This window comes from Heliangelus exortis, chromosome 3 (genome assembly GCF_036169615.1).
Source record: "Heliangelus exortis chromosome 3, bHelExo1.hap1, whole genome shotgun sequence".
Lineage (NCBI taxonomy): Eukaryota > Metazoa > Chordata > Aves > Apodiformes > Trochilidae > Heliangelus > Heliangelus exortis.
In genome coordinates, this window is record NC_092424.1 from 17,640,114 (window position 1) to 17,661,541 (window position 21,428).

The 21,428-nt window shown below is 38.1% G+C and overlaps 1 protein-coding gene across 1 annotated transcript in view; it reads right to left on the reverse strand.

The window, feature by feature from the left end:
* PRKCE (protein kinase C epsilon) overlaps positions 1–21,428 on the reverse strand; it is a 282,369-nt gene that overhangs the window by 106,592 nt on the left and 154,349 nt on the right. Inside the window, exon 3 of the mRNA XM_071739442.1 lies at positions 805–964. Coding sequence (XP_071595543.1) covers positions 805–964 — 160 coding nt within the window. The remainder of the gene's footprint in view (positions 1–804; positions 965–21,428) is intronic.

Sequence of the window (21,428 nt, forward strand, 5' to 3'; positions counted from 1 at the left end):
GCTGCTCATATAGTTGCTTGAAATCATCTTAGCTAACATAAAACCTAACCTGCAGAAATTCTTGGTGAAATGTGCTTGAGTTCATGCACAATTCACATTGTTTCACAGTAAGAAAGACTGATTCATTACACTTACTCTTAAGAAATATTAATTATGGATCACATTAGACCTTATCTGTATTGAGGTACAAATCAGCATCTCGAGGTAACTTTGGAAAACAATAATGGAGCTGCTAAAAAAGAAACTGAAAACTGAATGTTTCCATCACTATCCTCTACCTGAAAATTGCCACTGCTTAAAACTAACGTAAAAAAATTCTTAAAGGGAGTTCTTGACATTCACTGTAACAAGACCCTGAGGACCCCAAACTCTGGATCATTACAGGTGCAATATTCTACTAACTTGCATTGGATGCATAGAACCTTAGCATATCCTAGGAAGAAGACAGTGATACTAAAGCACCTCAAGAAGAATTCATTCATCTTGACAAAATGTAAAGAACTGCATTAGGTCTAGATCTACACTTAACGTCCCTACAGAACACAGGACTGGCTGTCCACCTAGCATTTATAGCACGTATTACACAGGAAAAGATTGACCTTTATTGCTCAGAGGAGCATAAACACAAATACTAGAAAGTAACATTTATGAAGGAAGTTCAACAGTCTTCTATTATCATCTGTGAAACGGATGACAGCATAATATTAAAAGTAAGAGGAGAACTGCTTTATGTCATTGATACTTCAGCAAAACAGGAGGGTTTTAATTCTTCAGTTCAAGGTTGCAAAGAAAGCAAAGTCATACCATATAAAATCTCTGCAGTGTGAACAGTATGTTGGTTGTCTAAGATAGGTGGCCATAAACTTGTGTCCATTAACCTGATGCACTCTGCGCCGCACAGCACCCTGACGCTTCCTGGGGCGCATGCGCTCCCGGAACACACGTTCTTCATTGTCCTTGGGTGCTGAAAGAGAGGAAAACACAATAAGCACTGGCTGTATCAGACACAGATATGGGAAAACTTAAATTCAATACATAAATAGATATTCTCCAAAAATAAAGATAATCCTCTCTACCTAGATAGACAACTTCCTTAATTTGTGGGTAAATTTTTCATGTTAATGTCAATTACTGGTGGACAAGGATTTTCATTGCCTAGTATACATATATATATGCCTTCCATTTGTAATATGTATATATGCCTTGTATATATGTCTTCCATGTATATATGTCTTCCATGTATATATGCCTTCCATTACCTTTATCTGTAAATTAACACTAAGCTGGGAATAAATCTTGTGCATTTTATCACTATCAAACACACTGACAACCTCTTTAACAGTAATTACAAAGTTAGATACTCCAAACAACTCAGACTCTCAACTCATTTGATCTTTGGGGAGGTGGGAGGAAAAGCACCAAAAAATGCCAACATCCCCTGATCCCTATACACTCAAAAAGTGCTGACACAAGCACAAGAAAGCTGAGTATAAATACATGTTACCAATCAGAACAAAATTTCTATCCAGAATTTGTAAAATTCCTGATTAAGCTATGAGCTTCAGGCTTAAAAATCCACTTTAATACACTTTCTGCAAAATATTCAAGGGAAGGAAGTTGTCTTAATTCCTGATCGATTGTATATGAGATTTAATGACAGAGGAAATAAAAAAAACAAAGTTGATATATTTCAAAATGAAAACCTTTGAAAAAAATTCCTCCAGAATGCATTGGGTCTTTTCCCTGTTACTTTCCCCATTTTCAAGAGTATCACTAACACCTGTATAGTCCTCTGCATGCATTAAGCAAAAGTTGAGGATGAATTAGAAACAAAGAGCCCCTTGTCTCTGAGAAACAATATCAGATTTGGAGGGGACCACATTCAATCATCCATTGCCAACTGAATCTATGCACTCACAACCTCAGTAAATATGATGGTTTGATATTAATTTAACATTGATTGTAGGCCTAGACATCAACTTTGGTTTGCTGCAAGCATTTCTGTACATGAGTGAGACGCATTAATACAATATTTAACAGTAACACAAAGATATTAAAAAGTCTAACAAGTCAAATGTATAACAGTCTCAAGTTCTTTTACAAACAGTGAAATAACATGTGGGAAACATGGATGGTGGGATTGAGTGCACATTCAACAAATTAACTGACTACACCAAGCTGTGTGGTGTGGTAACCATGTTGGAGGGAAGAGCATCCATTCAGGGGGACCTTGACATGCTTGAGAAGTTGTCCTATGGAAAACCCATGAAGTTCAACAAGACCAAGTGCAAGATTGTGCACCTGGGTTGGAGTAATCTCAAGCACAATTTGAGGTTGGAAGAAGGGATTAAGATCAGTCCCTAAGGAACAGGACTTGGGATAATTGGTTGATGAAAAGCTCAACATGAGTTGGCAATGTGAAATTACAGCCCAGAACCCAACAGCTGAGCTGCATCAAAAAGTTTGGCCTACAGGACTAGGGAGGTGATTGTCCCCATCTACTCTGTTCTCAAAGGGCACCACCAGGAGGTACTGTGTCCAGTTCTGGAGACCCCAGCATAAGAAAGACATGGACTTCTTGGAGCGAGGCAAGAGGAGGACTACAAAGATGATCAGAGGGCTTGAGCACCCCTCCTGTGGAGACAGGCTCAGAGAGATGAGGCTCAGCTTAGAGAAGAGAAGGCTCCAGGGACACCTTGTAGACACCTTATAGTACCTGAAGTGGGAAGCTACATGAAAGCAAGGGCATGTAGTGAAAGGACAAGGGGGAATGTTTTTTTTTAAACAGAAAGAGGGTAGCTTTAGGTTAGATATTAGGAACAAATTCTTTAGTGTGAATGTGATGAGACAGTGGCACAGGTTGCCCAGAGAAGTTGTGGGGGTCCCCTCCATGGCTGTGTTCAAGGTCAGGTTGGATGGGGCTTTGAACAGCCTGGTGTAAGTGGGAGGTGTCCCGGCCCATGGCAGAGGGTTTGGAACTAGATGTTCCTTACGTTCTCTTCCAACCTAAACCACTCTTTGATTCTATAGCCCCTATATTTGAGAGTTGTAAAACTAAAGGTATTGACTTAGGAATTCCTAGAAAATGGTCTTAAATTAAGTCCATGGATGGATATCCTGGGAAAATGCAGAGCACAGACTCATGAATCAAGACCAATTTCTTTTACAGCACAGTGAGGGCTAAAACCATGACACCAGCAAATTCTTTTAACTAGTAAAAGGCCTAAGCTCCTTACACATTAGCATCTTACAAAAACTTCAAATTCAGAGTGGTTTTCAGCAAATCTCTGATATCTAATAAATATCATAGCCCCTCAAAAGAAATACTGTCTTACACAGAGAATACATAGCAAGTCGTTGGAAATCCTACCAAAGACTATTTCCAGCTTCTGAATCATTTATTGACTTTACAAAGCTGCTGGAAATCTTTTAAAAGTTATTATAGGAAAAAATTCTACATTAACACTGAACTGTTCTTTTGGTTATTACCCAGACAGCAGAAACTGTTAAAGTATGTAGCCTGGATGTGAGAAAGTTCAGATCCCGCTCTCCTGGAAAGGGTTTCCACAAAATATAATAATCAGTCTGTAATACAATTTTTCTCCTATTTTCATCTTAAGCATAACCCCTCACAGATAGAGTCCTTCTCATTTTATGGGACAGATAAAAATCCGTCTTGTTTTGGTTAGATAAACACAAAATAATTACATTATTTTTTGTTTCCAACAAAATTTTTCAAAACTGATTTTACTGTTATACTTTCACTTCTATATTTAATACTTCTAAAAATTCTATTTTTTTAACTTCCAATACTCACAGTTAAAATAAAACAACAAAACACTTTTTCAGAAATGCACTGACTTGGAAACAGCCACAAACAATACATCACGCCTGAAATTATGAAATTAAATGGCAGGGCTCAATCACTGATAAAGTTCCACAAAAACAACATTTCTGAATGTGAGAAAGATGCTCAAAAAGCCCAGAAAAATGTAGTTTCTTTGGTCTGTCTTGGGTAACATTGTAGGCCCTTTAATGAGTTCCCTCAAAACTGTCTCTCCTGTCAGTCTGCAGCTCCACATTTATCATTAAAGACTGGCACTTGGCCACTCTGGTGCTTTAATGCTGAACTGCACAGATGAAGTGCATGTCCAAGAGCACAGATTGAGTGGTGACTCAGCCTCCAGCTCACCTCTCATCCCAGCCCCTGTAGCAACCCCACCTCATCAGGAAGCACCAGCAGCACTTGGAATTGGAGCACCATCTGGCATTGCAGCGTATGACTGGACACTGGGTGATTTGACACCAGACCAAGTTGCAAAAAAATTTAATTCACCCATGTGCTTTTATACTCTGTTTGCATCAAGTTCAGCCACTCTGTTCCTTGTTACCTAAGAAAAACCCAGAGCAAAGCTCCTCCACAGCCCTCAAGCAGAACACTGACACGTCTTGCAGGAGTCACACCACTGATGTGGACCCCAGGCACAAAACCAGGCAGTGAACTTCCCAGGTGACTCAGAAGCAGAGGAACCCATCTGTACCAGCTCCTACATAGGGTTGTGAACCACTCATTTCTAGTAACACCAACAGTAGTCTTATGCTTAAATTAAAATCCATTTATCTCACACTGAACAGTCACACTACAGACATTCATTTAACTGTCTGCATCTACTTAGACAGGAAGGTACAGTGCTCTCTCCAAACTTCTTTTATTGCTTGCAAGCAGAAAAGCAAAGATTAGTAAATGTTATTAAAAAACAGGGAGTACTTGAGAAAATCCCCCACATTTGTGGGATACAGCCAACTAGTGCTTTCAAGACATACTTCAGAAAATGTAAGCATCCCAAGCAAAATCGGCTTTTAAAATATTTTTTTTAAAAAGAAAAAGTCTTATTATGGTATATAATAGATTCTGGAAAATACCATTAGGATCCTGCATACTGTGCACTGCATCTCTATTCTTAGCAGAGGATATGAATTAAAATTAAGTGGCTTTTTTGTACTTGGTCTATAATCAAGTTCCAATGTAAACAAATTCTTTTCACAGTATTTCTACTAAGTAGTCACAGAGCACTTTTCCTCAGTAAGAGCTGTTGCTTTATGTAATTTATGTAAAATTCTTCATCCCTTCATGCTATTCAGTTTATAACTTGTAATGCATTTATTTAACTTTGATTTTCAAAAGAAGGAATAATAAAGGCTTATGAAAATTTCCAAATTTTAATGGAAATACTGTCAATGCAGCACATTGAGTTTAGGCTTTACATGATGGTACTTGAGAACTGCCAAATTTAGAACTAATTTTGTCTCAAAACTACACTCAGTAACACCACTACTTTTCATTGCAGCCAAGGGTAACTCTGAGTTATTTGGAAAACAATAGCATAAAATTGCTTTTATAGACTCATACATACATACAAACATATTGCCTACAATTTCAAGACTGAAAAGACTTGAAGGCTTAACTCCAAGCTCTTAGAGAAGTGCTTTCAAAGTCAGATATTTGGCACACAAAACTGCACAAAATTCATAAATACATGCAAAATAGATGTTTAAATGAACTGTCTGGAACTACCTTTAGCACTGTTAACCATGTAGTATCTGTTAAGTACAGGTCATAACTTAAAAGATAAGAGAGGGATGCATAAAGCTTTTAATGCTCAAAAGGGGCAAGATTGGAGGTCAAAGACTCTATACACCAAATAAAAGCTCAACTTGTTTTGTACTGGTCTCATTTTGTACCAAAATGGTTTCAGCATAAATGGGAAGGTTTCAATGGGGAGCACTGACTGCAACAGACAGAATTCTCCTGCATAGCAAAATGTACCATTTCCATTTCTTATCCTCTGTGTTGTACTTACAGAATTCTGACAACAAACAAAACAATAGGAAAAATACAGCAGAAAGAGAGAGATTACAGGCACAGAGGTTTTCAGCATTTGTTATTGCTCAGAATGATGACTTCTAAAGGGAACATGCTGAGCACTTCCCTTAATCTGGAGGGAATTGGCATGGAATGGTGGCAGTATTTAGGGAAGGAAAAAAATTAATCAGATCACAGAACCACAGAATGTTAGGGGTTGGAAGGAGTCTCTGGAGATTATCTAGTCCAACCCCCCTGCCACAGCAGGTTGACCTAGAGAAGGTTGCACAAGACAACATCCCGGCAGGCTTTGAGTGTCTCCAGAGAGGGTGACTCCACCACCTCTCTGGGCAGCCTGTTCTAGTGCTGTTACCCTCAAAGAAAAGAAGTTTTTCCTCATGCTTAGGCTAAACCTCCTGTGTTCCAGTTTGAGACCATTGCCCCTTTACCTGTCACTGGACACCACTGAAATGAGTCTGGTTCTATCCTCCCAACACCTGCCCTCTAGATATTTATAAGCATTGATGAAACCCCCCCTCAGTCTCCTCCAGGCTGAACAGAACCAGCTTTCTCAGTCTCTCCTCATTTGGTAGATGCCCCAGTCCTCCAATCATCTTAGTAGCTCAGCCCTGGCCTCTCTCCAGAAGTTCCTTGGCAAACCAAGATGCCATTGGCTCTACTGGCCATTAGGGCACGTTGCTGGCTCATGGTTATCGTGTTGTCCTTCAGGACTCCCAGGTCTTTTTCCACAGGGCTTTAGAAAAGGGGAAGCCCCCAAACCTATCCTGCTCTATGAGTCAGCCCTCCCTAGGTGCAGTACTCTACACTTGCCCTTGTTTAACCTCATGTGGTTTATCCCTGCCCAATTCTCCAGCCTGTCCAGGTTACGTTGGATAGCAGCACAGCCCTCTGGTGTGTCAGCCACCTCTTCCAGTTTTGCATCATCAGCAAAACTTGCTGAGGGTACCAGGTTATTCTTCCAGGTTATTAATATGTAGAACAGGTTTGAACCTAGCATTGCCCCCTAGGAAAGTGGTTCAATTAAATGGCTTCATTTAAATGGCTACTGATGCTCCAGTTACAGCCAGGTACAACAGTAACACTTGCAACAACTGGTGTAGCTGCAAGTAACCCATCCAACAGAACACTGACACCTCCATGGCACTTATCACATAAAGCTTTCCATCCTGGCCCTCTCTTGGGTGTCTTCACGTTGCTGCCATTTTTAACCACAACCAGCAAACCCAGCTAGTTTAACATTAAGCATTAATAATTGCAACAGAGCCTAACTGGACAGCAAATATAAAGGAACAACTATACTCATGTTTTATTTCTGAAAATTATAAGCTTTTATATCGTATTTAAACTTTACCCCCTTAACCACTATGTACATATTGAAACACAGCTTTTGTTTTAGCAGTATGTAAAGTCTAAACACAGGAAGGATGTTGAAGCAGGAGAGGTAATTTGTCTAAAGCAATGTTGGAAAGTGAGAAGGGGCAGGAACAATGTCCAGGACTCCTCAGGTTTCAGGATGGAGTGTAACCAGATCATTATGCTTCAAAATTAGATATCTAAGTATTATTGCTAAACCCTATTTTGGGCCTCTGACCTACAGTAGAAGTATATATACTGTAATCAAGATTTCTCCAGGCAGAAACTACTACAGGATTTTGCCTTTAACAGTTTAATGTTCTCTGAGAGGGAGGAGGGGACATTAAACTCCTCTATATATTTAGACTTCTACTACTTTTCTTTTAAAAAAGCATTGGGCTTAGTAGTAATACCTGCATAAAACTAAGTTGGTAACTATGAGATGAAAAATAGCAAGGTAATGTTAAAATGTAATCTCATAAAGCTGTTAATTATTATAAATTAGAAATTAGTTGGAGAGCTTACCACAGTCATAGAAAGAAAATTAAATTATTCTGCATATTTTTCTAAAAGTATAACATTTCTAGAGTATTTCTTTAATAAGTAATAAACACACACATTTTGCTTACTATATCTTGAATCTGCTTTCTTTAGGAAACCTGACACGAAATTCTTGTTTAATGGGAGAAGAAACAGATCCTTAGATAACACTATAATGTTAAAGAAAACAAAGATGACGAGTGCTATTAAAAAAAATGAAAAAATTATCATAGAATGGGGGAGTTTTAGACAAGATTGGTGTCCTGACAGGTTATGTCTCTTAATATGAGCTTTTTACTAAATGTATTGAAGAACAGATTGCATTTTAAAGTGTGTCAAGCCCAAATACGGTGGGTAGCTTTGTACCATGGGCTCAGGCTCAAATTTATTTACCTTTGAACACATCCTTGTCTTCAATTGCTTAAATTCTTGTGTAAAAGTGACATTCTACCTATATGTAATATAAAGATTTGCTTTGCCATGCAAACAGATGAAAGTGGTCAGAATTGTGACAGGCACACATTTTTATTTCAGGGCTTGTTTTACTTTCTTTTTTTTAAAACAACCAAAGAAACAACCCAACAAACATATAAAGCTACTCAGATGATTATTTACACATGGTTCAAAACTTCTTTACATAATTAAATACTGCCATGAACACATTCATTAACTCACAGCTGAAAGGAAGTGATGGAAATACTTTCATATTCCATTCACCTAATCAAAGAGGAGAATGTAAAGTTCAGAAGTACTAAAGAGTGTCATTGCAGGTCCAACCGTGATTTCAGCACATGGAGGAGTCAAATTTAGTTTTCAGAAATGTCCCAACCTTGCTGGCTGGCAATAATTTGAACCAGGTGTTCAGAAGCATAGAGTTTGGTACCTGAAGCCATCAGGTGAAGCACCAGTGCTGCTCCAGCTGCAGCAGAGTCCAGGCCAAGGATTAATTCCCATATGTTGCTCAAGCAAAATCCTCTGTTAAATGACACTGAGACTTCTCTTAAGAAGTCTTCAAGACTTCAAGATGAGCCCTCAAGTTTCTGCTTTCTGTCTGCAGAATCAGTGACACCTTGCACAAGCTTAACAACATGGAATCACAACATGATAATCTTCAGATGATCATACAGCATGTTTTAATAAATCTAATATTTAATGAACAGATTTCTGTTTCACAGGAACTGCTGATTGGACAATTATTAGGGAATGGATATAAATACAAGGTGCTACATCCATTTTTTTAGACCCCTGGGGGCTCACACAGGTGACAGGTGTACCTGACCTCATCTTAGACAGTGAATGTAGCAATCCCTATATCTACAGCTATCAAATCCACAAAGTGAGCAAATCAGACAGATTCCTCCTACTTCTTCTCAATTTCTCTATTTGGTGGTATTTGACATTAATGGTTTTTAGAAAGATGGTATTCCTGAAATAAAGATCTTGTAATTACGTTTTGACATTACATTTTATTTTGCAGAAGAAATAGTAGCTAGAAATACCACAGAGAAGTTATTGCTATATGACAGATTTTCTAAAAGGTTAATTTCACATAGCGGGGTTTTTAAAATAAAATTTTCAATACTTTCTTAACAAAATAGAATTTAGAGCTTTTCCAGTTTGAAAGGAGATGCCACAGAGAACTGGACGAAAAATTATTTCGGTCTTCCAGTGTTATCTTCCAGAAGGAAAAAACAGCCTCACTCTAAACACAATGCCCTTATGCTAGTAAATCTGCACCTGAAATTAAAGATGTGGAAATGCATTCAACATATGGTAAATAATAAAGTTATTCAGGAGAAAAGTTTTACTTCACAAAATTTAACAGGTCTACTAATGCCATAACTAACAATATGAAATAACAATTTGTAAAATGTAGAACAGATTTTGTGCCATAATTTGACAAGACAAACCTACAGAAAGAAAACTGATTTCATTTGTGGCCATGACATTCATTTCATGTTGACAGAGTGTGAGGAAGAAGTATTAGTAACCTGATAATAGCATTCATAGTGAAAACTCCTAACAGGCTAGCAAGGTGCAATATCTCTCATTAAACCACTTACTTACTAAACTTTAAAAAGTAGATGAACTTTTGAATGAATACACTAAATATATAACAGAATACTTTACTATTATTACTAATACCACTAGTACAACCTAAGCAAAAGCCATCCTTGGCACTGGATTTCCTTAACCTTATTTCTCCAAGTCTGCAAACATGTCCCTCAAGGGCACTGCCTTGCACCCTCAGAGGGTGCCCATCTGCTTGTGGGGTAGTGGTTATGGTCAATACTCTGGTGTCACATGCTCATATTTACTGTCTTTTGGCTCTCTTCAAAGAAAAAAGGAAAATGTGATGCAACATCAAGGTCAAGGCTGCTGTAGAAAATGAACTTTCAAAGTGGTGTACAAATGCACATTTATTTGAAGAGAGGTCCAGGCTACAGAATTGTCTGCAGGGCCAAATGACCTCTCCACAGGGTCAATAACTGAGCTCTTGGCCTTTGTCAGTTCCTGGAAAGGAAACGGTGCTGTGATGCTAAGAAGGAAAACAAGCATTGTGAAAATTTCAGGACAAAGCTCTCTTCTCAGAGGTAACTATTAAACCAGACAGTTGGACTTGATGATCTTAAAGGTCTTTTCCAACCAGAAGGATTCTGTGTGATTCTGTGACAGCATTTTAAGCATGTGTTTCTTATAGAAAGTTAAGCACTCTTTTTCTAAGAGTTGCAAAAGCTACACAGCACAATGGGACAGACCCATGTATGACTGGGACTTGTAGTCTTTCAGAATAATTTTCTTAAATATTTTTTCCATCCCAGCTCTGTTCCTTTCCCATAGAATAACAGAGGCATACTTGCCAGGCACCTAGGAGATGTCTGAGTCCAGACTCTTGCAGTGGGGAAGGGTTTGATGTACTTAAGACACTCTCAGCTTATGTTTTTCTGATTGTTCCTAATCTCTGGTGAGGAAAATTCAACAACATCCTTGTATATCTTGTTTCAGTACTCTCAGGCAGGCTATTTGGCTAACAGACAGCCTGATCATTCTGCATTAGGTTCTGCTGGATGAGCAAATGGCAACCTGAAAAAGCAAGTTTGTTCCAGCAGAGAAACTACTGAGGTGTTTGTAGCAGGCAAGCTTTATTCTGTTGTAGACAATGCAAAAGATGAGGGGCTGGGGATAGCCACAGATCCAGCAAGATGTCATAGAAAAGAAGATTATAGAAATTATACACACCTCTTAGGACACAGCAAGACAGGAGCTGCTTTGAACTAAACAGCTCCCTAGTCACGTGCTAGCTGCAGAAAAGCCATGATATCTGAAGGTATCAAGGGGAATGAAAAACATTTTCTGCCTTTAAGCTACTAATCTCACAGTCATATTGTTGATTCCATTTCCAGCTCACCCTCCCTGATAACTTGTTTCCATCAAAGCCTAGAAATGCGTGTAAAAAAGCTCATTTGCACTAAAATCTCCATATTAAATCTCCTCATTCCATGTAACCACATTAAAAACCTATGATGCATAACCTACACAGGTCAGAGAAGATGTGTTTAAAAACAGATTCCCCCCCAGCAGTATTAAAGTAGAAGACAAAGTATCTGTACCTTAATGTAGATAAACCCACTGATGACATTGTGATGGTTTGATATATGGAAGAAGATTTAACCCCAAGCCATCACAGCCACTGTTTTTCAAATAGTTTCAAGGATGCCTTAAACCTGTTTTCTCACTGTTATCATAGTAGCTTTGTCAGCTTAGGCAAATAATTTACAGTACTTGTAAGAACCCATATTATTTGCTGTGGGAAAAAAATATTTCAATAGTGAAACAATAAAGCAAATTATTATTATTAACACAAAGTAGCTTACAAAGGCGGTTTTCTGAAGTAAGCTGATACTAAGGGTTGTCCACAGAAACAGTATCTAGCCACTTTTAAATTATTCACTATTCTTATGACATACTCTTTGTAATTTTTTTGCAGCTTGAGAATGCACCATAATATCTCAACACATGTTAGATACAAGCATCTGGCTGTCACTGGCATCTGAGCTGCTCTGGTCTTCATCAAGCCAGGAAGCCAAATCTGTCAGAACTTTGAACCAGTGTGCATGAACATCTGGGTATCAGGGGAGGTCACTGAAATGGGCTCTGAGACAGCCCTGCTACAGCAACCTCAGGTCCTGGGTTTGCACCAAGGAAACCCTGAGAGGCATCTCATAGGTAAGAGCCAGGCAGCCTGACAGAAAGATCAAGCTTTCTACTATAATCACAATCAGTTTTAACCATGTTTCTCCTTCTGTTTCACCACTTCTATTTTTTTATAAGTTGGTTATGCATACTAAAAACAAGATACACCTTTGCTCTTCAGTGGAGCCCAATGGGTAAAAGAGAGAGTCCTCGTTTGAACTGCACAGACAGTTTTTTGCTTTCTTGGATGGAGGATGTAGGAGTCTATAGGTAATCAACCTTTGGACCTTCTGGTTCTCACAACTGCACTATTGAACTGAATAAAACAAGTAGAGGTATTAGTGTTACACATCACCTTAGAAAAGACTGTTCACCAAGGCAGTTACTACCAATAAATAACATTTGCACAACTTTTCCCTTTTTGGCCCAATATGTAACACACAACACACTTTAAACTGGTGTTCCAACATGTCAATGCTCTTCCTGACTTTATCTTTTACTAAGGGCTGTATTATGACAATCCTGTCACCCTCTCCCAACATCCTCATCTTGCCCATTTCTAAGTGTGCTATTGTTGAAATCACTAGAAACAGACAAAAATCAGCAGCAAAAGAACCCATTCCCTCTTTTCATTGCCTTTCCTGCAAATGTGGGAGGAATTTTTCTTATTCCTATACCCCCACACACGTACACAACAAAAGCTTAATTAATAATGTCTCTGACTCACAAGCAGCATTATTAAAGCAACTCTCTCATCTGAAGTGCTTATATGATTTATTATCAGCACACTACTTTAAAATCCCAGTGCAGCAAAGCATTTCTCGATATGGCTAGATTAAAGACTATATTCACTGTGCTATGGATTTAAATAGAAATCTTCTAATATTTAAAGCACTACTTATCTGGCCTGATAGATGTTAATTCTACACATTTATTGCAGGGTAAAAATGGAAACATGTGATAAACACCATGCTCTTCCTGCCTGCCAGGCTTATGGGCACAGCATCATGAGGTAACTGCAAATGGTGAGTTTGTCTATTTTCAGAAGAGACTGAATGTGCTATACAGATTTTACTGGGGGAAACTGACATGACAGGGATGGGGGGATGACCGCCTTCCTAGGGGGAAGTATTTCTCAGTGACAAGTGTAAGAGAAATATTAATGCTTCTTATTTGCATGTGGATTGCAATATACAGCTTCATTTCTTGTCCGAACTCCACATAACATTAAAAAACAGAGTAATAAGGAGACCACAGTATTAACTTCTCCTCCATTTGTAATAGGAATTTGAGGTCTTCCATGGCATTGCTACCAGTTCCATTGTGTGCTCTAGTGTGTAATATTAGATTGCTACTTATAGATGTACTGCTGATTTTTCCTTTTGTGGGCCTTCAAGCAAAAGAACAATAATGGGATCTCCCTCCTGCTTCTTATGCAAATTTTGCAGCATTTGATGTTTTGCATAGTGTACGACCTGAAACACATAATTACATGAGAAATGTGGCTTTGGTAAACAAAGCAACACATATCTAGCCCCCCAGGTTACAGAGAAGATCTTGAAAAACGGGATGTGAAAGCATCTAAACACCAAAAAAGCACAACACAGTCCTAGTGGAGGATATCCCCCTCGTAGAGACTTATGACTCTGTACCCTGAATGCATGGCATCAAATCAATATGGGGCTTGTGAGGCCAGATTTTGGTAGAGGAGGGGTACAGGAGTGGCTTCTGTGAGATGCTGCTAGAAGCTTCCCTCCTGTCTGGCAGAGCCAATGTCAGCTGGCTGCAAGAGGGACCTGATACTGGTCAAGGCCAAAGTCAATCAGCAACAGTGGGAGTGCCTCTGGGGTTATATATTTAAGAAGGGGGCAAAAACTGGTGGAAACAGCAATTGTATTGAGAGAGGAGTTAGAATATGAAAGAGAAACACCTCTGCAGACACAAAGGAAAAAAACTGTAGGGGGAGAAAGCACTCCTGGCCCTGGAGTAGAGAGTCCCTTGCAAGCCCATGGTGAGGCAGGATGTGCCTCCTGAATGGAGGTTCATGGTAGAGCAGATATCCACCTGCAGCCCATGGAAAACCCCTGTAATGGAGCAAGAGGCTGCCCAAAGGAGGCTCTGACCCTGTGGGAAGCTCACCCTGGAGCAAGCTCCTGGCAGGACCTGTGGGGACAGGAGCCCACACTGGAGCAGGTTTTCTGGCAGGATTTGTGACACTGTGGGGGACTAAGGCTGGAGCAGTCCATTTCCGCAGGACTGCAACCCAAGGAAAGGACCCATGCTGCAGAAGTTTGTGAAGAACTGCAGCTCGTGGGAAGGACTCAGGTTGGAGAAGTTCATGGAGGACTTTTTCTTGTGGGAGGGACTCCATTCTGAACAGGGGTAGGGTGTGACTTGTCCTCCCCTAGAGGAAGAAGGAGCAGCAGAGAAAATATGTGATGAACAGATCACAACACCCACTGCCCATCTCCCTGTGCTGCTGGAGGAGTGGAGGTAGAGAATTCAGGAGTGCAGCTGAGCCTGAACAAGGAAGGAGTAGGGTGAAGGTGTTTTAAGATTTATTTCCTTTTTCTCATTACCTTACTGTGAACTGATTGGTAATAAATTAATTTCCCCACGCTGAGTGTGTTTTGACCATGACAGTAACTGATGAGCAATCTCCCTGTCCTTATGTTGATCCATGAGCCTTCTGTTCTATTTTTTTCCCCCTGTCCAGTTGAGAAGGAGGAGTCAGAGTGGCTTTGGTGGCTATCTGGAAGCTAGCCAAGGTTAAACCTCTACAGCTGCTCAAATTTTGTGTCTTACTGTATAAGACATGTACATGGACAGAAGACAAGACCCTCTGTGTTTGAAAAAAGTTACTAAACTTGCTTCTAACTGTTGCTACCTTCTTGATATTCCAAATTTCCTACACCAGCATTAGCATATTTAGTGTCAACTGTCCAAGCTTGGGTAAGACAGAAATTTCAGTGTCTTTCAGATGTTTATTTTCAGTGATTTGGTGAGCATATGGCTCAAGTGCTTCTAGCTTATAAAAAGATGCTTAACCGGACACCTAATTTCCTACTGAGTTAGAATTTCAGAAAAGATTTTGAGTATCAGCTTCTTGAAATAATCTAATGGGTCCTGAGATAATTTTCCTGAGCTATAGCAGATTAAGTCTCTCATTAAAAATACACTCATAGATGAAAGAAACTGGCAAACAACCTTTGAAGAAGCAACCGATGTATTGATTGAGATGTATTTTGTTTTTCATACTTCTCCAAAATTGATGGAATCTTCAAGAATGCTTAAGAACTTGCTGATGGAAGCAGCTGGCAAGTGGGAAGGGTGAGATGTTAGATGATGAGGTACCTTACTGCAGGAATTGAGAAAAAAATATAAAATAAAGAAGCCCAAAATTGAATCAGAGAGTTTTAGCCCTCTCAGTTTGGAGAAAGAAATTCAGAGAAAAATACAGCGTGAAAGAAAAAGGGAAAGGCAGTTCAGCAAGTTAAGACAGCTACCTATTGTATACTACTACATTAAAGCTAAATGATTTTATTTCCCTTCAGCAAATCACCTTTTCTAACTTCCACCAAAAGCAGCTCAGTACTAATAAATACCCACAGCACTCCCTGAAGGTTGACATTTGAAAAATACATGAAGACTCTATACAAGAATTAATCAATGTGTGTGGGAGAAAACATTTCTTAAAACTGTTAAGCCTTCCAAGAAAAATATTTGTTAAAATCTGACTGTGCATCTGTATACTGCAGCTGAAAGAGAAAATGGAACTCAAAAAAACCCTGATTTTTTTTCTTCTCTTCTTCAGCACAAAGATCAAATCAATTTCAAGATCCAAACAACTTTCTCCCTATTTAGTCCAGAAACTCAATCAGACAATGGAAACATATACAAAACAACTCTTGGAATGACTTCTGACTTAATTTTTCTCTTATTATTCCAGTGCTGTTTCCTATTCAGAATATTCCTTTGGATATTCTAAGATGTCAAGTAAGTTGTTGTGCCACCGACAGCACAAAACTCATCTGGAAACCTGTACACAATGCAAGGAGGATGGAGTCCAAGAAAAATCTCTGGAAATCAAAGAGAATGACAAGGAGACTGCCTGCATCACAAGGCCTGACTATTTGTATGTCTTAATGCTCTATATGCATAATCATGTAAGGATAAGCCCTATCCTTGGTTACAGCCCTACAGTTACACCAGAGAACAGAGATATATGAAATCAAGCAGAAATTGGCTTATCTCAGCAGAGATAAAAAAAGAAAGCTTGATTGCCAATGTCCAAACTGTAAGGATACAAAATGTTCTAGCAATTGTAAAATACTGACCTCTAAAACTTCATTCCATTTATTGTTTTGTTTATTAGCAGGTCAAGAGACAGCAGACACTTTAAAAAAGCCTTTCCTTATAAAAATCAAGCAGCAGCACATGATCTCAAACCCTTTCTGTCCATTTTGGTTTCCTAAGCACCTCTGCTCATATTCAAACACTATATAGTTCATTTTAACTTAGCCTTATCAGGTTGCTGAATAAGGATATGAAAGTCATCTGTCTGTAGCATGAAGAAAATATATCCAGTGCCTTCTTATTGCTGCTGTCACTGATTTAGCTGTTCCCATGGTAAGTTTAAATACCATCAGAGGAAGCTGTATCACCTATCAATTCACAAGTCAGGAAGTGTGGTGTATGGAGATTTGATTTAACAGATCCCAGAACTGTCTTGCTGAAAGATGTGGCAGTTGAAAGGTGGAGGCTGGATTTTTTTTTTCCCTCTTCCTTTTCTTTAGGACATATGGCAGAATTTTTAAGTTGGTTTCTAAGAGATTTTGATTTCCCACTTACTTTCTCCAAGTGTGAATTACCTAAGAGAGTGTCAGAAGTTCCTTGAAAAAAATCCTTTTAACAGTGGTTGTCTTTAGAAAATAAACTTCTAGAGGGAAGCACTCCCTTTTTTTTCCCCCCACAAAAAAACCAAACCAACCAACCAACCAAAACAAAACAACAAAAACAAACAAACAAAAAACCCCACAACACAATTCTGAGAGTTTTATAGCTGGAGCCTCTACCTTAACTACCCATATGACATATCACATCACTCAAATTAATGTTGTAAAATAATTTCCATTCAGAAAAAATGAAGCTTCCTCATTAATAAGGAATCTAAGAACACCCTAAGAAAGACATCATCCCCCAGACTAGAGATTTTACCAGAAATTGCATAGATAAGAGCCAATGTTTCCTTTTTGTAGTAAATACCTATTAAAAAATCATACATATCCTTCCATGTTGAAAAGATTTCTCTAAATTTCTTTTCCATTACCTTTTCCATTAGCATAACAGTAGCCAAATAAAACTATGTAATACATTTTTTAGAAATAGAAACAAAGATGGAAAAAGCCAATTTTTAAAAGCTAATTTAGTCTAAATAAAACTGTGTTTATTGTTTGCCCTTTTCTTTATTCCACACCCAAGAAACAACAACCAAACAATGTTAATAACAAAGGAAAAAAACCCATGCAGATGTTTTTTAACAAGTAAGAAAAAAACCACCAGGAAACAGAAAAACAGCATTTCAAGATTTGAGTACTCCAAAACTCTCTTGAAATAAAAGTAACTCTACTAGTTCTCAAGATGCTTAAAAAGCTCACAGAAACATCATCCAATACATAAAACAAAGCCTCTATTTTCAGTGTAAGTGGAACATTCCTTGAATTTCAAGATTTAAGACCACACCTTGAATCCAAACCAGTCAACTGCAACTTAGGGATTTTGTGATCCTGTTTTATCAGAAGCACCGTAATAAACTTTCTAACTTAAGTACTTATATTGGAAGATACAGTGAAACTGCCCTAACTCACCTGTTAAATATGTTTTAAAACCTATATCCAAAACAGATATACCCAGAGATATTCAGAATATCTGCCTATTTTAGGAACACGGACCACCACATCTGCACTGCAGAATGAGTTAGCTTATTTCTGACATGCAAGAATTTCATCTTAGTACAGACAATACCCCTCATTTCATGATTGGAAAAAAGTTACAGAAATGGGCCAATAAAATCAGATGCAGCTAAGTGATTTTCAGTCAGCCCATACAGAACATTAGGGGGGAAAAAAGCCTTTCTCTGAGCAAGCATTAGCAGTATTTCTAGCAGCATCTAAACTTATTTAAAACAAATATTCCAGTATCTATTCCAGCAAGGACTACAAACACAAATACAGAAAGACAGACACAAAATCATGAACATGATCCTTCCTCTGCGTTCTATTTATCTTAACCAGAAGCAAGGAAAAAAACCATAGAAAGTATTCCTGGAAACTATGAGCAAAAATAAAGCTTAGTTTAAGAGGCCATTTTAAACATCATTATTATTAGTGGGCCAGACCTGTGGGTTCAATGAAAATGAATTTTAGGTGATCTAGAAACATATAGAAAGCTGCATCACAAATTAATAGCAAGATCTCTGCTAGACATTTGCCCACTGAACACAGAGAGGTCAGCAAATCACTGCTGCCTGCCATCAGCAATGAAAGGAGTGCACCAGAAACCCTTTTTGGATCACTCCTTCCAGAACATGAACCATTAAAATAAACTGACCTGGGCATTTGCAAGTCCTTTAAAATTAATGGGGCAATAATGAGGTGCAAGAAGCACCTGGATTCAGACCAGTGAAAATCTCATTCACACAAAAATGTAACTTTATGTTGATATTTCAGAGCATCACCTGCCTGGTCATACATGCAATATGAAAATTAATTCCTACTAATACCTCCTAAAATACTACTTGATAAGTTACCTTTTTAAGATGGAGTTATATCACTGTTACCAACATAGGAACTCTTTGAGCATTCCACTGATCTCTTTAAGGAGTGCCACCTCTAAAACAACCATTCCTGCCCTGACAGAAACAGCATATACTAAAATACAATGGTCTTAGGGACAGACTCTGAAAAACTGACAGGGGTGAGTTTATATTGCTATAAACTCACACAAAAAGAATCTGTTCCTGCAAACATAAACCATATACCACAAATACATGAAAAAAAAACCCAAACCAACATATTTAGAGTATCCAACCTTGCCCTCACATCCTACTTGCCTTCATAACCAGCCTAACTTCATTAGTAGAACAGCAGCAGTGAGTGTGTGTCTATCTGAAGCAGTCACAAATCTGAAACTTGACAGAGATTTTTAATACTCCCTGTAAAATTTCTAATCACATTTGACTTGTGGAATTTCGAGGACTGTATAAGAAACAAATTTTCCAGCATAGCAAGTCTCTCCTATAAACTTCACTAACTTAAGTTATATATTCCTGTCATTACTACCTTTTACCTATGATGACAGGCATAGCTTTTGGGCCTCTTGTACAAAATCATGACCAAATACCCTAAGAGGCAGCAATATGTAGAAATGCTCTGTTTTCCCTGATGCAGAAAATCTGTTCCTCTTGGTGCCTGAGTTATTTTTTTAAGACTACTTCAATTTAGTGACGGTCCACAAACGAGTACTCTGCTTTCCATTGTTGCTGAATTACTGAGAATTGGAAGCAACATTTAGAAATTTTAAGAAAGCAACTTCTGAGAGATGAGAATTTCCAGGAAACACAGCCTGTCTGAAAACTAAACCAATATGTTAATGTTTAAAATTATAAAAGATAGAGAAGAAAGACAATTATTAAAGTAGGAAGACTACAGGAGCTATTAAAACCCCTAGCTAATTTGAAAATAAGAGGATTCATAATCAAGGCTAACAAACCTTTGAACACAGCAGTTCAAACATACCACCCTTCCAGGCTCCAAGCTGAGCAACACTTCCAGTTATGTGTGAAACATACCCCATAAATTGTAAGATTCCTGGAGGCTTTAAATTATGACTTAACTTTGCCTTATGACAATAAGCAGCATAAAATATTTTACCACACCTATAAGTTTAACATGTTATTTTTTAACTTTTGCTACTTATTCCAAGTACCTCAAAAATTTTATCCTCGGAACTCGAAGTGCATTTGGTATGGAATGGTAACAGGAATGTCTTTCAGAAAAAAACTTTCAAGCTAACTTTCAATTACAGAAGTTTCAATTACTATTTGTCCTTAATTATTTAATAGATAGAATAACAAGATTTCAACTGCTTGGCTTTTTTACCTAGTCATCCATAAATTGCCAAACTATCTTCAAAGAATGCTGTAATTTACATGGAGAGACAACTTGAAAAAATTTAACAGAGGAAAATGTTATATAAAAATCCTAAATAATTTTTGAATTAATAGAAGAAAATTAGCATATATTTAAGATATTGTGACATGACAATAGAAGCTGTTATTAGTCACAGTGTTGTGCTGTCACTTGCTTTAATGGGTTCCCTTTGCAAAAGTGAATTGACTGTGGAGTTTGCTTCTCAAATAGGAACTCCAGAATGAAAAATTGTATTACCCAGCTGAAAAAGCTCACACCCTCAAAGCATCAATGATCATATTATTTTTTTCAGCTGACTGTACTACCTTTTTTGCTTAGCAGAACTCACTTAAGTTTCTCTAAAGACTTGCTCCTGAACAGCTCTATGACCTAGTTTAAAGAAAATGTAAAAGGATTACATTTTTGGCTTTTTAAATCAAGAATTTTTGGCATTTACAAACTTTGCTGAATCGTTTTGGCTGCGGTGCCTTTCCTTATCTGCCCAAGCAATACTCAGCAGTATGGAATTCGCTTCCAGTGCACACTGAAAGTGCTAGCACTTTGCAAAACCCATTATTTCTGTAGCAAAACACCTTTCATTTTATTTTACAAAACACTTCTGAAGCCTTTTCAATACATCCTCGCAGTGTCCATAAGCACAGGAGGAATGTACACAAATGCACCCAAGAAAACCTCCAGAGAGCTGTGTGGGTCTATCAAAACATGACCTAAAAAACACCGTGTGACAGAGATCTGTTGATTAATACATGAATATAAGACCAAGTGCTTCAGGAAAAAAGAAATGAACACCAAGTATCAACTGCTAAGGCTGTTTGTCTAGAGATGTTGACTTACTGAAGGTTTCAAAATCTGCAAAATCAATTAAAAGAATCAGGTTCTATTATTCAACATATTCTAACTACATTAACATTGCAAGGCAGATGACTGAGCCTCAGAGTTAACACTCAGTGGAGTTAATAAAAAACAGAGCTAAGCGATTTAATTACACCTTTCAAATCTGCCTGCACACATACACCCCATACTTCAACAGTCAAACTTGCATGCCTTCCACTAAAAATATCTTTTATTACAGAGGAGCAAAAGCAAAAAGCTTATTCAGAACAAAAATTATAATTTCAGACAATGCCTGGTGTGAAATGACATGTACCTTCCCATGTTAATGAGTATTTCAGTAGCAGCACGACTTACGTAATAATCATGGGGTTTATGGCAGCTGGTTATTTTGACAAGAAATCTGAAGGAGCTCT